Raw genomic sequence first — 14,313 nt, forward strand, 5'->3', positions numbered from 1 at the left:
ATCTTAGCAGTATGATGAAAACCAGGAACACTTGGGGTTTTAGTGGTGTTTCTTGAACACTAACCCCCATGTCCATCATGCCAGCCTATCCTATCAAACTCTACTATCAGAACAAGTCCGTCCACATATATGCCTCCTCTAGTGGTTTCAATATTGTTTGATGTAACCCAAATTCATGACAGAAGCTTGCAAGGGATTTAAGTTGGCTGCTATCTTCTCTGCCAGGCATAAATCCATTTGTTTCAAAATCCCTCATTATCACACCTTCCTTTTCCAGAGGTAGGCTGCACTCTTATATTCCGCCTCCAATAGTTCATACAATTCATTTTGTATTGGTGATCCGTTGTTTTTGGAAGCAGTTACTCAACCCACACTATCTCCTCTGAATGGTGTTGGAGCTCGGACAGGAGGCTGAACAGAATGTACCGCTATTCCAGTTCCATTTACCTTTGATGTCAGTTGTCGCAGCAGTGTTCCGGTAGAACAATTCAGAAAAAAACAATATGCGCTTTAGCAAATATCAGTGTGAGGGAGTGTGTGTGTGTATGGATGATGGCTGTTTTAAGCAGTCACGAGTCGGACTGATTGGACTCTCGGGCTGGGTAAGGCTGCACACCTGCTGCACATTGAGCATCAACGTGCAGAGGTTCAACCAGCCATCAAAGCACACACTCAGGGAGGTCTCCTGCATGGAAACATGGACCACCAGCCCCATGTATCATTAACTACCAACTTCTACAATAAAACGGCTTTCAACATCACCACCCTGTGTGCCTTGTCTTGAGGAGTCCAGAAAAGTCACCCAGGTGAGGTGTAGCAACAGACCTTGTTAGACATATAGCTAGCCAGGTTACCCATCATTAACAATAGCATCTTTTCCAGAGATAGAGGATGGAAACTACTGTGTGTATGACTGTTTGTGCTAATAAACAGCTTTCATTACTGTTGATGTACGGAGCAGCCATCATGGATATTGGGTTTGTGAGATTCTTCCAACTCTGAGTCGAAAATCCGACTTAAGGAGTTGTTCAAGTGGTCGTTTCTGACTGGGAACTCGGAAATGACCACTTCCAAGGTCAAACGAAACAACCAATCATTTTCTTTAAATACACATTCCTGCAGTGGGCCCCTCTGAAGAGTGTCCCAGCTGGAGCCCTAGTTCTGCATACTCAATTTAATTATGCAACCAAGTCCCTGATTGCAGCCTCCATTGTTCTGAGGCAAGGAATATGATATCCTCCAACCTTGGCACCAGGCTCCATGCATACAGATGCAGAAAGTGCAGTCCTCCGCACCAACAGCTATCCATATCACATCATTCAGTGCTTCATTTTCACTGGCTGCTAGATGACAATATATCCCTCTCTCGTCCATTGTATACTTAAAGTCCAGCCAAATCATAAGGTGGAGCCTTGATACTTACACATTTGACGTGAACTAATTTGCCACATAAATCCAATGGCTTGGAGTTTATTCTTTCCGTCTCTGCAGATTGGACGCAGGCACTATACAAAATACGGCGTGAGCATGCTCAATAGCTGAGGTAGCTCATCCTGAGCTGGTTGCTCGTTTTGGCTGTATACTGGGGCAGAGATGTATGTCTCCGGAAGGCACAGACTGAGTGACAGACAGCCGGGTCACGTTAATAGCTCTGACCTTCCGTCTTATCTCAACGGCGAAATACGACTGTCACTGACACTGTCTTTTGATGTTAGGGGATATTAAAGCACCCCTTTTTTGCCCCCAGCTGTGATTGTGATCAGCCATTACAAGCCATTTCATATTCTGCCCAGCCCTATGACATATAGAAGACATAGGGCAGCGCTATGATGTTTGCTTCAAAGATCAGTCAAACAACCTGACCAGTGGAATGTACCCACTGGTAGTATTCTATTTGCTTATACTTGGGTGTCCGACTTGGAATTCCAGGGCAGAAATTTGGATTTCAGCTCAGATCTCCCGGTTGTAGCTGACAGCATCAAACATCGATTAAGAGTGACATTATTTGTTGAAGTGTTTGTTGAAGTTGTATCATACTTTGATTTGTAATTATGCAATATGTGTTTGTAGGATTTAAATTATGTCTTAGTTGGAGGCATTACTGTTATCCCCTTGCTTTAAGGGCACTTTAAGTAAAAATTGGCACTACTTACCCCACTCTCCCCTATAGACTCCTTCTATTTTATTTCAGTTAAATATTTATTATTAGATTTAAACAAAATAATGAAATATCTATAATGGAATCGTCTTGAATTATTTTACTAAGGACAAAATACATTTTCAATATTTTGACAAAGTTATATATTTTAATTTATTCTGAATCATCCAGGCCAGTCTTGCCTTTTCCAATATGGCGGGGACGTTTCTGTATCGCAGAAATGGGCCAAGCAGTCAATGGGCCAAGCAGTCGATGTGGCGTCTATGAATATATGTATGTCTATGGCAATCCCTGCTTGTGCGATGGGGGATCACCATGCCCTTTGCACTTGCTCCTGTTGAACCCTACGTGGCTGTTTTCTCTAAAACCTTAAGGACTTCACATTTTTTGAAACTCATAGGCGGAAGATCTCCTGCTTAAACAGGGGGGGGGGGGTTTCTGGTCGTTTAATTGCTGCTGCGTTGTACTCACCTGGGGCATCCCAAAAACAGTCCCTCATCTCTTTACAAAGCAATAGACGTTTACAAATGAGATGTTAGCATATAGTCTCACAGCACACAGACCTTGTTGAATAACTCTACACAAAGGATCTTCAGTAAAGTAAATTGCCTCTGGCTGTCACTGAGTAAATGGTTGAAGCAAAATCTCTTTATATGCGCAGCATATAAGGACGGTTAACTGGCCAACTTTTAAATTAATTGACAGTGATTTCCAAAGGGAAAAGACAACAGTCATGAAATATATGCTAACACCAAACAAAAAAACTGTTTTCTAATATATTATTCCAATTGACTGCTTTGTTGCAGTGCAGTGACCGCTTTGTTGTGATCATACTATCAGTAATTTCTCTCTATGCATGTGCACTTCTTTTTGTAGATGAGCGCCTCACAATATGTGTGATCTGCTATATAATGCATTTAAATATAATAATAATAATAATAATAATAATAATAATAATAATATAATATTAATGATAGACTGAAGACTTTCAAATTATTTCTGTAAGGTGGTCCCAAAACTTGATTATAAACCATAGTATCTAATGTAATAATTATGTTAGGTCCATTAATTGGTTGTAAGTAATTACACAACTTTACATAGTGGGGGAATTGGTGTAGTCAATGGTGTGGATCAATCCCCAGCTGAGATTGTCTGTGTTTAGTTCTGATGTCCACAGCCTAACCGAGGCATCCTTGCAAAAGCAAACAAAACACATGCTCCTTAATGATATGACCTCTAAAATCACAGTTAGTTGTTTTGGTTAAAAGCTAAATATTAACAAGTTTAGTATTGGCACGGACTTGCCATTGTACTTGGCACAAATGACAGTTCTGTGGGAGAGTCAATTGACTGCTTTAACTTTGATAGGAGGTCAAGTATTGTTTCAATAAATGTAGACATAGAGACCTGCTTTGCTGCTAAGCTCTCTCTGTCTCATACTCAATAATAATTATTGAACAAAAAGAGCTTATTTCTGTCTTTGCTACTGCAGATTTATACTTTTTCTTTTTCAATGATGACGTTGAATCAAATAATATATTATGTGTATTGAACATTACTTGTACACAATTTGTGGAAAAAACGTTTGCGTAAAATAATATTTTGGTTTTATTTATTTGTGGATCTGAGCTGCTGCTGTTGGTTTTGTGATTTTAGGCAGCTCTGCCCACACAGCTGCTTCAGAGAGCCACAGACGAGGAGAGTTGTATTCAAAAGGGGGGCTGATAAACAGTGTCATGTTAGATATTTAGGACATGTTCTGTCACTGTACCGACAGCGATATATTGTTTCTCTTTCTTCTGACAAATGTACTTATTGAAAGTCGCTTCAGATTAAAGCATCTGCTAAATGCCGTAAATGTAGTGTAAATATTCATTCATTTACAAATCTATTTTAATGCAGAATAATGTGGAATTGGCCATGACATGCTGAGTTCACCCTTATTAAACCAAACCTAACAGCCAACACAGAATCCCAAAACCGAAAAATAACATCCATGCTTTCAAACACAAATAGACTGGTGGTCAAAGTACTCAACCAATTATTTTTCTTATTTCACTTCAATCTTTCTTAATTTCATGCAGGCTCTGTAAAAAACTGTGAGTGAGGCATAGCTAGCTTGAATCATAGCTAGCTAGAAGTAATGCCACGAACAAGGTTTTATTCAACTTGACAGGCGTATCATGTATGATTGCTGTATGTTTGCTTTATTAACTGACGCTTTGTGTACTGCGCACTAGCCTACCTGAAAGAAACCAGCAGGGCCGAACCTTTCATGGATCAGTGGAGCAAATGCAACAAGCGCTGTTGTAACCCTTTGTGTCTTAACAACTCTTAATTTGCTCATTCGACATTTCATTGACGTATACAGGTTTGTGTGGCATGATGTGTAATAAAAACATCTTATTTGCTCAGAAAGAAGGTTCTGCACCCTCTGTGCTGACACCCCATCCCGTCCCTACTTGGCTCGTCTGAGAGGACTCGTGGCCTGAGCTGTTTGTGTCGATGGAGCATCACAGATTTGTTTTGCCCTTGGCAGATTTACAAATGCGTCGCTGTATCTTACAATCATTCCCATGGCATGGAGATGAAATAATCCTTGTTTTGTTCATGGGCGCCTCACAATATTTGTGATCTGCTATATTATGCAACGGAATGTAAGATATATGTAGTGTACAACAGAAATATTATACAATTGAGACTTTCAAATTCTGCTAGATGGTCCCGAAACTTGAGTTAAAAGAACAACATCTAAAGTAATAAATTAAGTATAATCATATTATAGTGAGTTGGAGATTCAATGCCAGTGCAATGATACTCTGTTGACTCCAGAGCACATAATTCTTTGAACAAAGTGACACATTGAACACACACATACACACACACAGTCCTAAATTAACACAGGCTGCCACCTTCCAGCCAAATTCTAAAAGTTAATTAACAAGTAGCTCATAGCGGCAGACAGCACCTCAGCACCCACTTATTCAGTCCAGATTACTCATTATTTTAATCTCAAATTCAGTGTCAACAAAATTAGAGTAGATCGGATCATGTGAATACAGATTATTTACCTAACAAAACAAACAACAATGAGAAGGATTTCATAGCTACTGATGCCAGCTATTTATGTGATTGGAAACACATTCTGCAAAGAATATATCGACCGCTGAGAAATCTTTTCTAAGATGATCCTGAGAAAATATTTCAGATGGATCAGAGGAGATCAAAGCATACAAAAGAGCTCCTCATATCCTCAAGGTATAGAAATTATGAACATACAAGGCCAAATGCTACGGCTATCCAAAACCACCCTGACTCAAGTAGCACAAGTCAAATAAATGTCATTTTAGATGATCCTTTTACTGGTGGTACCTAGCTGGTACCTAGGGGCAGGGGTGGACTCGGCCCACCAAACATGCGTCTTGCCTGCCCAGTCTAGAAAAAAAATTGTTCAGCCAATGGAAAATAGCTTAGAAAATACCAGTAGCTCTGGCTGCCAGCCTACAACCCTCCTCCAAATTCACCCACACTGCCACCCCTCCTCTCATCTGGGAGAGGCTCAGACACGCAGAGCTCTGAGGGAGAACTGCCCGCTGCACTCAAAGTCTCTCGGGGCATGCTGCTGTTGCTAGGATGAACAGAAAAAATTTGGAGATGTATGCAACATAAGTTTAGTTTATGTTGTGGAGAGATCAATCCATTGTCAGTGTGGCTTGGTTGTGTTCGATATAGGTTAAACACATGTTTTATTTGCACAATGCTTCAAAGAGCTTTTAGCTAATTTGTATGAATCAAAAAAGTTAGTTTTTACAAAGTTATAACAAAATTGCTGCCAGGTATAAGTTTTCCAGGCTTTTGTGTGTTCTGGCAAAGGATTTGAACCAGCAACCTATTTGGTCTGGTTGGTGTGTCTGCAGGCTACTAGTCTGCTTCTGTGACCTCTGGGCTACCTATACTCACCAATTGATGAAAGGCCCAATTGCTTGACAGCCGGTATTACTACTTGCATCTATATCGAAAACTGCTCATCTAATCAAGTCCACGCTGCCCTTCCTTGGTTCTCAACATTACACCAAGTGTGAAGGCGATCAGATGATGTTGTTGAGTATTTGAAGGACAAACATTAATGGCATACATATAGGGGAGAGTGGGGTAATGTGTACACAGGGCAAGTAGTGCCACCCCTGTTTTCTAGAAAACCATAGAAGAAGTTGATCATGTGACCACATCCTTTTGAAGGGGCATCCATTTCACTCATCCTGCAAAGAAGGGAGACACATGGCTTGAGAGGTAAGCACATTTAAGTTCAAAAAACCTTTTTTTGCCCTCAAAAGTAAAATTTCTATGATTAAGGTTTTTTGATTGCTGTGTTTGAACAATTATAGACAACTTTGAAAACAGTTCACACATGTTTTAGTGCTTTAGTAAGCTACAGCATGAGTCCATACAGTTAGCATGATGCTTGCTCAAAACAGCTGGGGGATGCATTTTTTTTCTAAATGGTGGGTCTGGGGTAATTTGTGCCAAAGGGCCTGGGTTAAGTTGTGCCAGTGGCACAACTTAACCCAACTTATGATTTTTTTTACTATATATTACTTCATTGTATTTTATTGTTATTGTACATTGTATTCTTACATTTGATCAATAAAACTATGTGATATTCTTAGACCATCATGCCACGCAAATACAAACGGAAGACAGACAGGGTTTCAACTCCTCTTGAGGAGTTGGAGAGAGCAGTGAAAGAGGTGTAAGAGGGGAAGGCCATGCGTCAGGTCGGAAAGGAGATGAAGATCTGCAGGATGACCATAAAAAGATGTGTGATGAATCTGCTCACTTGGGTTATGTGTCTCCAGAAGTCATTCTTCCCTTGCCAAAAGCCACAGAAAGAAAGAACAGAAATTTAAAAAAGAAAGTGAAAACTAGAATCATGACCGACACACCTGAGAAGATGGAGTTGGAGAAGGCTCACAAAGAAAAAGAAGATAAAAAGGCTGAACAGGAAAAGAAAAAGAATGAAAGAGAGAAGAAAATAACCAAGAAGAAAACAACGTGCACAGTAACTCAGAAGAAACCTCCACCACCAATGATGAGGCAGAAGATGGCCTGGAGAAGACGCACAGCGGAGAAAAGAAACAGGCTGAAAAGAAGAAAAGGAGTGGAAATAAGCAGGGGGGGCTGAAAGGGTCAAAACCAACCAAACCCAAAAAGAAAGTGCTCTCCAGTAGCTCAGAAGAGAGTGATTTTCCGATTCCACTTAGTGATGCCACTGATTATGACAGTTCAGATGTCCAGAGTGATGAAGATGATGGTGAAAAGGATCTGTCTGCTGGTGACTTTGTCATTGTGAAGTTTCAGGTAAAAAAATCCAAATTCTATAACTATGTTGGATTGGTGGAGAATGTTGAAGGTGACGAGATCAGTGCAAAGTTTCTGAAGCAGAGTTGTAAGAGGTCTGTTGATGGAAAACCCATCTTCACATTTAGAGAGAATGGTGAAGGAGTCATCCCTAGAGGTGATGTGCTCGAGAAACTACCCACACCACAAAAACTTGGTGGTACAGCCAGAAGGGAGCATACATTTACATTCCCCTGCAGCATTGACACGTGGGATGTTCAGCAGTAGGCCGAATCTGGGAAGAGATTCAGATGCAGATGACTAGGTGATCATTTTGGAGTAGCCTGTGTATTCACGTGGCGCTAGGCCTTGTTTAAGCAAATTGGCCTTTGATGTCGTAAACTGTTAACCACCCACAACACAAAACTTGGTGGTACAGCCAGAAAGGAGCAGAAGTTCATATTTCCCTGCTGCATTGATAAGTAGGATGTTAAGTTGTAAGCCCAGTAGGATATATCTGTGAAGTGTAAGACTCAATTAGGTGTTCATGTGACAGTATAGGCCTTGTTATAGAAAAGTGGCCTTTGATGTTGTTAAAACTTTAAATAAAAGTTAAACAAGTAATCTGAATTGAATTTGTCTTGCTTTTATATAGAATTATCATTTGTGATATTAAAAAAATCTGTTTTACTTCAATTATCAATGGCACAATTTGCCCCAGTGTATTCTCTCTAATGGCACAACTTACCCCGTACCGGGGGCAAGTTGTGCCACAAAAACACTTTTTTTTCTAAAGCTGTATTTTTCAAACAGTTTGTTTAAGATCCAAAGTGATTGTTCCCAGGGATGCACAACATCCTAAACTATATGTAGATATCTTAGTTGGAGGCATTACTGTTATCCCCTTGCTTTAAGGACACTTTAAGTAAAAATTGGCACTACTTACCCCACTCTCCCCTATAGACTCCTTCTATTTTAGTTCGATTTCAGTTAAATATTTATTATTAGATTTGAACAAAATAATGAAATATCTATAATGGAATCGTCTTGGATTATTTTACTAAGGACAAAATACATTTTCAACATTTTGACAAAGTTATATATTTTAATTTATTCTGAATCATCAATATAATAAATAACAAAGATTATGAAAAAATGTAAATAATAATTCCCATTATTATTATAATAATTATTATTATTATTATAATTATTAGTATTATTAATATAAAACATTAAAGTATTATATAGTCATTAGTCATGACTCATTAGTATAGAAGTGTAGTATTTCCTCTTTCTTTTTCTAGGTAACACATCCTGTTATTTTTGGTCCGCTTGCATAACCGTCCGGACAGAAACATCCAGGGCAGCATAGTAGGGAGTGTAGTTACTATCTACTTATGGGTTTAGTGGGTTATCGTACCTGTTGTCTATAACTCATTCCGACACGGAAAGACGCTACAACCAGTTGGCGTTTAGTGGCGTTATTGCTTCATAGAAATTTGGTAATAATTAAAGGTAGGGTTGCGTTTAGTTATTAAAGCTAACTGGATAGCTGATCTAGAACAAATTGTTCAAATCTTATCCAATGGACACGTTTGTGAAAATCTCGAATCAAAGTCAAGGACGAGATAGGATTTTCAGGTACTACATTCTGTACAATCATTTAGTTAGTAAATAATAATGAGTTACTTTGCGAATGCGGGCTAAAAACACGATTTGTTTTGTTTTCAGGGCGACCCAATATGCTTGTGCTCTGATGAAATACTTACTCCGAAACAGTTCAGAAAGGAAGAAACTCCTTGCAAAACTGCAAAGTCTGGAGTCGAGCATGAGCAGTGGGAGAAAATGTAAGTTTACGCTTGAAATGCTCGATTTATTCTGTATAATTACGCACATCTGTTCTGCAGGATCCACATACTAAACAATGCAAAGTTCATGTCTTCACCCTAACCAAGATCTTGAAGTTTATGTTGACACCGCTCTGCACCTTTTGATACATTCAAATGTAATTTATTAAAATATAGGCTATGACATGCCACATGTAGCTTGTAATATTGTGTGTTCTGATCATCAATATCCGACTCGATAAGGAAAGAGCTGAGGGTTTATCAGCTTGCAGATAACCTCGAGGTTGTTGCAACTTATAACCATTGCAAAATGTTTCAAAGGCTTTCTTTCTTTTAACCCAAATGAAAATCAATGTCAATTTATCTTTTATATCAGAACCGCGTCACCGTTGTTTTTAATTAGTTAAGACAATCTGACTACGCCACGCCCACCTCACTTTGCACACACTTGGTGTTTGATAACTGTTATAGTGTTTCAAAGTTTAGGTTGTGTGTGTATGTAGCAATATATTGGCCAATATTCAAAAACATCTTTCGCAAGTTAGCTGAAAATAACAGTAGTGCTAGTTAACAGTATTGTGAAGTTACAGAAATTGCAATGCACTGGAGAAGTAACATTCCAACCGCCAACCTCTCTACATATCTAATGTAAAAAAGCACACATTGGAAAGGAATATTTTAAGAGAAAAACCAAAACTATAAATACAATACATAAGTAGATACCAACTCATACACATACATTTTTACTTCTTTGCACAAGTGCATGCATGGTGTGTTGGTGGATATTTGGGGAACCACATTACTGACTCACAGATAACCTGAATACCTGACAGTAGAGTATGGACCTCTATATCAAAATCGGTTCAAAAAGGGTAGAGTAACAGAATCCAGCATTTGTTTTTCAATGTTTGACGGGTGTAAGAATTATAATGTCTCTATGCTGCTGACTTTGTACCACAAATACAGCCATATTAAAAAAAACAAACTCAGCTTGAGAGATACAATCATGGCCGCTAATGTGAGACACGATGCTTTATCAATAAAAGCCGCCCTCGGTGCTGATTTAATGCGGACATCATGTGTAATGACTGTGAAGAAGACTTCACTATAAAGGTATTCAAGTGAACATTGAAAAAGGGAGGGTAATTGTTAGGTAAGGTTAAGTGTTGACAGCGCTCTATATTCCTCGAGAAGGGGAGGAAATATATTTAAATGCAGATTTAATGCTATGTCTTTATGCCACAACAACACTTAAAATTCCTTTTGTTGGGGATTTTTCATAAACCAAGCATCAGGAACAGATAAGAGATGTTTTAAGTCCAAGGTCATGACTCTTCTTGAAGTTTTTTCAAAAATAAAGAGTTTAAAATAAGATTTGGCACCTGCTTTTGAAATATCCATATGCGCCTTAACTTCTTGGCAACAGTGATATGGGATATGACAGTAGTATATTATTGGCCAATTCTAATCATGCACCTAAGATTGTATTTAACTGTTTAGTGAAGCAGGGCTGAGAACAATCATCGTAGATTAGCTTTTCAACAAGTGCAACAAAGTCCCTTTTTAAGATGTTAGGATGCTCATGGATATCACAAGGTAAAAGTGAATGTTGTTTGCTGATGTTTTCCCTGCCAGTGCTCAGACTGGGGAACACTGTCAGCGCCATCGAGACGGCAAAGAGAACCATCCACCTGGCCGACCCCGTGCTCAACCTGTGCCTGACCATAGCCAACATCAACCGTGCTCTCTACTTCCTCTGCGACAACGTACTCTGGGCCAGAAGCCTGGGCCTCGTCCGAGACATCGACGCCGAGCGCTGGAGCCGGAACGCCTCGCGCTTCTACTTCGTGACGCTGGTGCTGAACCTGACCCGGGATGTTTACGAGACCTCCCAGATGATGGCGCAGAGGGCGAGAGACAAGCACATGCAGGAGAGAATGCGGCAGCACCTCAACCAGAGTCCTGAGGTGGCCGAGGTTCTCGTCCCCCAGCTGGACGCCTTTCTCTTCCTCCTCCAGGAGAGCTTCAGGGCCAATCCTGCCGTTGCCTTGGATACGCTGAAAAATATTTGCGACCTTTTCATTCCAATGAACCACTTGGGCATATACAAAACGAATGGCGGGGTGGTTGGGTTCTGTGGGCTGGTGTCATCTCTGTTAGGGATCGTAACACTGCTGAAGCCTAGCCTAAAAATCAAGCCGTGATGATGGCTAAGGACACTTTTTGATTATGTGCAGATATGGATGATAATACCATTTTGAGTGTTGAAGGCCAGGATGTAATTTATAGGATATACAACATTTAGTTATTTTACAATGGTTGTGAGTGAATGTTAATGTTTGTTAGGCTTTACAGCACTTTGTAATGCAGCCTAGAGTTTTTTTGTATTTTTAATACACTGGAGAGGAGTAACTTGCTCATAACTCAATATCATAAATGAAATATTTATGTAGGTCACCCCATCTACTATGTGTTGCATTTATTCATAAATAACTCCGCATTTATCAATATGTAGGAGTTTAACTTCAAATTTTTTAGGGCACACACTAAAGTTCGTCGGAAGTACCACATTTATTGGGTAATTTAAAGAATTGACTACCTCACATTTTGTTTAATGCCTTGTCACACGTTCGTATGAACAGATTAAAAACATGAATGAGAAGAGGGTAATGGATTGCACTGCTGATCATGATGTAATCTATGTGCTCTAAAGCCTGATTCTGAAAATCTATGCAAATTGTGTTGCTCGAATAGAAAGCCTTAATAGATTTGTAATAAGTATGACGTACATCTTGAATTAAATTATTAATATATTGCTGTGAACTCGTTTTCTTGTGATTGCATGTTTAATTAGTTACTTTTGTTCATGCATATGTATTATTTAGACATCAACGTTCAACATAATAGTGAAAAAAATACTGCTTTACATTGTTACAGGTGTGTTAGATATACTTGTAGTGCAATTAATTTTCCAGATTACTGGTTCATGTGTTCTTCCAACAGAGAGTAAAGTTCATTCTGTTTTTAACAACAGTTCAAAGAGCACATTGGGCAAAGCCTTGGTTTTACAATCATTTAAAGGGATCTGAGGTGTAACTAAAAAGGTTAAAAGTTTCTAGCCATAGCAGGAAATGGAATGAGCCAAGGCGAATCCATCTGGCCTCGGAAGGAATCACTGAAGTGTGATTGATCAGGACCGTTTAAAATAACTTTTTTTACATTCTTACTGAGACTATGCATTTTCATATCAATTTAGTTTTTTTTTTATGTTAACACAGAAGGTGTCTTTTTTAAATTGTTTAAACAAGTAAATAATGTTTACTTGTAAATAATATTGACTTGTTCACCCAAAACTGGTTTAGAAGCTTGGAACTGGGAAAACAACCTTGCAAGCACTGTTCTGCTTACAATAACAACTATGCAACCTACAGGTAGTTTGTTTGCAAATTTGCTAGATGGACAATGACAATTTAAATGTTAGTTGGCTTCAATTTCCTTATTTAAAGGATGAAGAATTTTATTTTAATATAACCTGCCAGCAAAACTTTATCTTGGAAAACAAATTTCAGTGGAACTGAAACAAAATAGGGAGTGAAGGTCAATGTAGGCTATATGTATCCATTCTTTATGGTAGGATTCCCCAACCATGTTTGTAGTCAACATCAAAGAAATGTTTTTTAACATCTTAAATGAACTCTTTGATGTTAGTGCACAGCCATCATGGAGTTACAAACAACCATGGCACAAGAGTAGCCCAAACTACCAGTGCCAGCTCAAGCCTCAATTGGGTCTGAAGCAAAAATGGATTTTGGGGCCCCCCACTTCCTCGGCATGGAACTACTATTGACTATTGTCAATGCTTCATTCGCACATCTAATGGTCATCCAAACACGTCCATTATCAGTTATTGTATTTTGAAGCTGTGTTGCTCCAATTACCCAACGTCAACCTGACATGCTTTTACCCTCCTATGGTTTTCAGCCTGAAACCTTTCAACCTGGTCTGGTATTAATTAGCGCTTACAAATTCTATGTTATACAGTTCTAGGTAGTGCTGAACATAAACATGTCAACCACTTTAGGTGCTTTTGGTTGAAAAAAAAATAAGCTTGCTACTTTTGTATCTACACGAGCGGATGGTAACCCCACGTTAGTCTGACGGACTGTACTTGCATCAAAATGCAAAAAAGTTGACGTCCAAAACAAGAGCTACACTGAGCACAAAAGTGTTGCGTCATGAAGTGGCGTGTCACCTTGCGGTGCATCGTGTATCATCGTGTTGCGTCATGTCGCTTTGTGTAGTGTAGTCTATGACCTGCTCCACCAGCCCGTTTGTGGTGCATCATTGGAACGTGGACCAACAAGAGCAACAAGTCTGGTCACTGCAAATATTTATCGTTTTTGCCAGCAGTGGGGCCACAGTGCCCATGCTTTTTCAATGATGACCTTGACTTAATATATCACCAGGAGCCGATCACCAAGCTGGCTGTTCCCCTTGGCGCGCTATTGGCTGGTTTAACACAATGACGATAGGGAAGAGACGGCAAGCAGCCAATCGCGTACAGAGTCAGTTGAACTAGGCCCGTTGATCACGCCTCTTGTGCTGAGGGAAATGACGGCAGCATCCCCAGACCAACGTGCAATCTACGATTGAGCTTGGCCCTGAACACTAAAAACCCAGAAAAGTTAAAGGAGACATATTATTGTGTTTTCCCAACAAGTAAACCTAGTATTTGAGTTCTAGAAAACATGTTTTTGAAGCTGTTTGCTGGAAATAGCTTTTAAGAAAAAAAATCTTGCCTACCGCTATTCCCCTCTGTTTTAGTCCCTTCAGAATGCGCTGTTTCTGGTGTCTGTAGCTTTAATGCAAATGAGCTGCTGCCCATTGACCAATGAGCTGTCAGACTGAACCACAGCATGGAGAAGGGACTGTTGCCGTTTGCGGACTCCTGGAGCTCTATATCTATATCAT

The 14,313-nt window shown here is 39.5% G+C and overlaps 1 protein-coding gene across 1 annotated transcript; it reads left to right on the top strand.

Moving 5' to 3' along the window:
* The first annotated feature begins 8,865 nt into the window (after positions 1-8,865).
* Positions 8,866-12,084, top strand: pex11a (peroxisomal biogenesis factor 11 alpha). The gene is made up of 3 exons (XM_079744160.1): positions 8,866-9,136; positions 9,227-9,342; positions 10,978-12,084. Exons 1-3 carry the CDS (start codon positions 9,081-9,083, stop codon positions 11,544-11,546), a joined length of 741 nt encoding a protein of 246 aa, XP_079600286.1. The 5' UTR covers positions 8,866-9,080; the 3' UTR covers positions 11,547-12,084.
* Positions 12,085-14,313: the final 2,229 nt, after the last annotated feature.

This window comes from Pollachius pollachius, assembly GCF_949987615.1.
Source record: "Pollachius pollachius genome assembly, chromosome: 9".
NCBI lineage: Eukaryota > Metazoa > Chordata > Actinopteri > Gadiformes > Gadidae > Pollachius > Pollachius pollachius.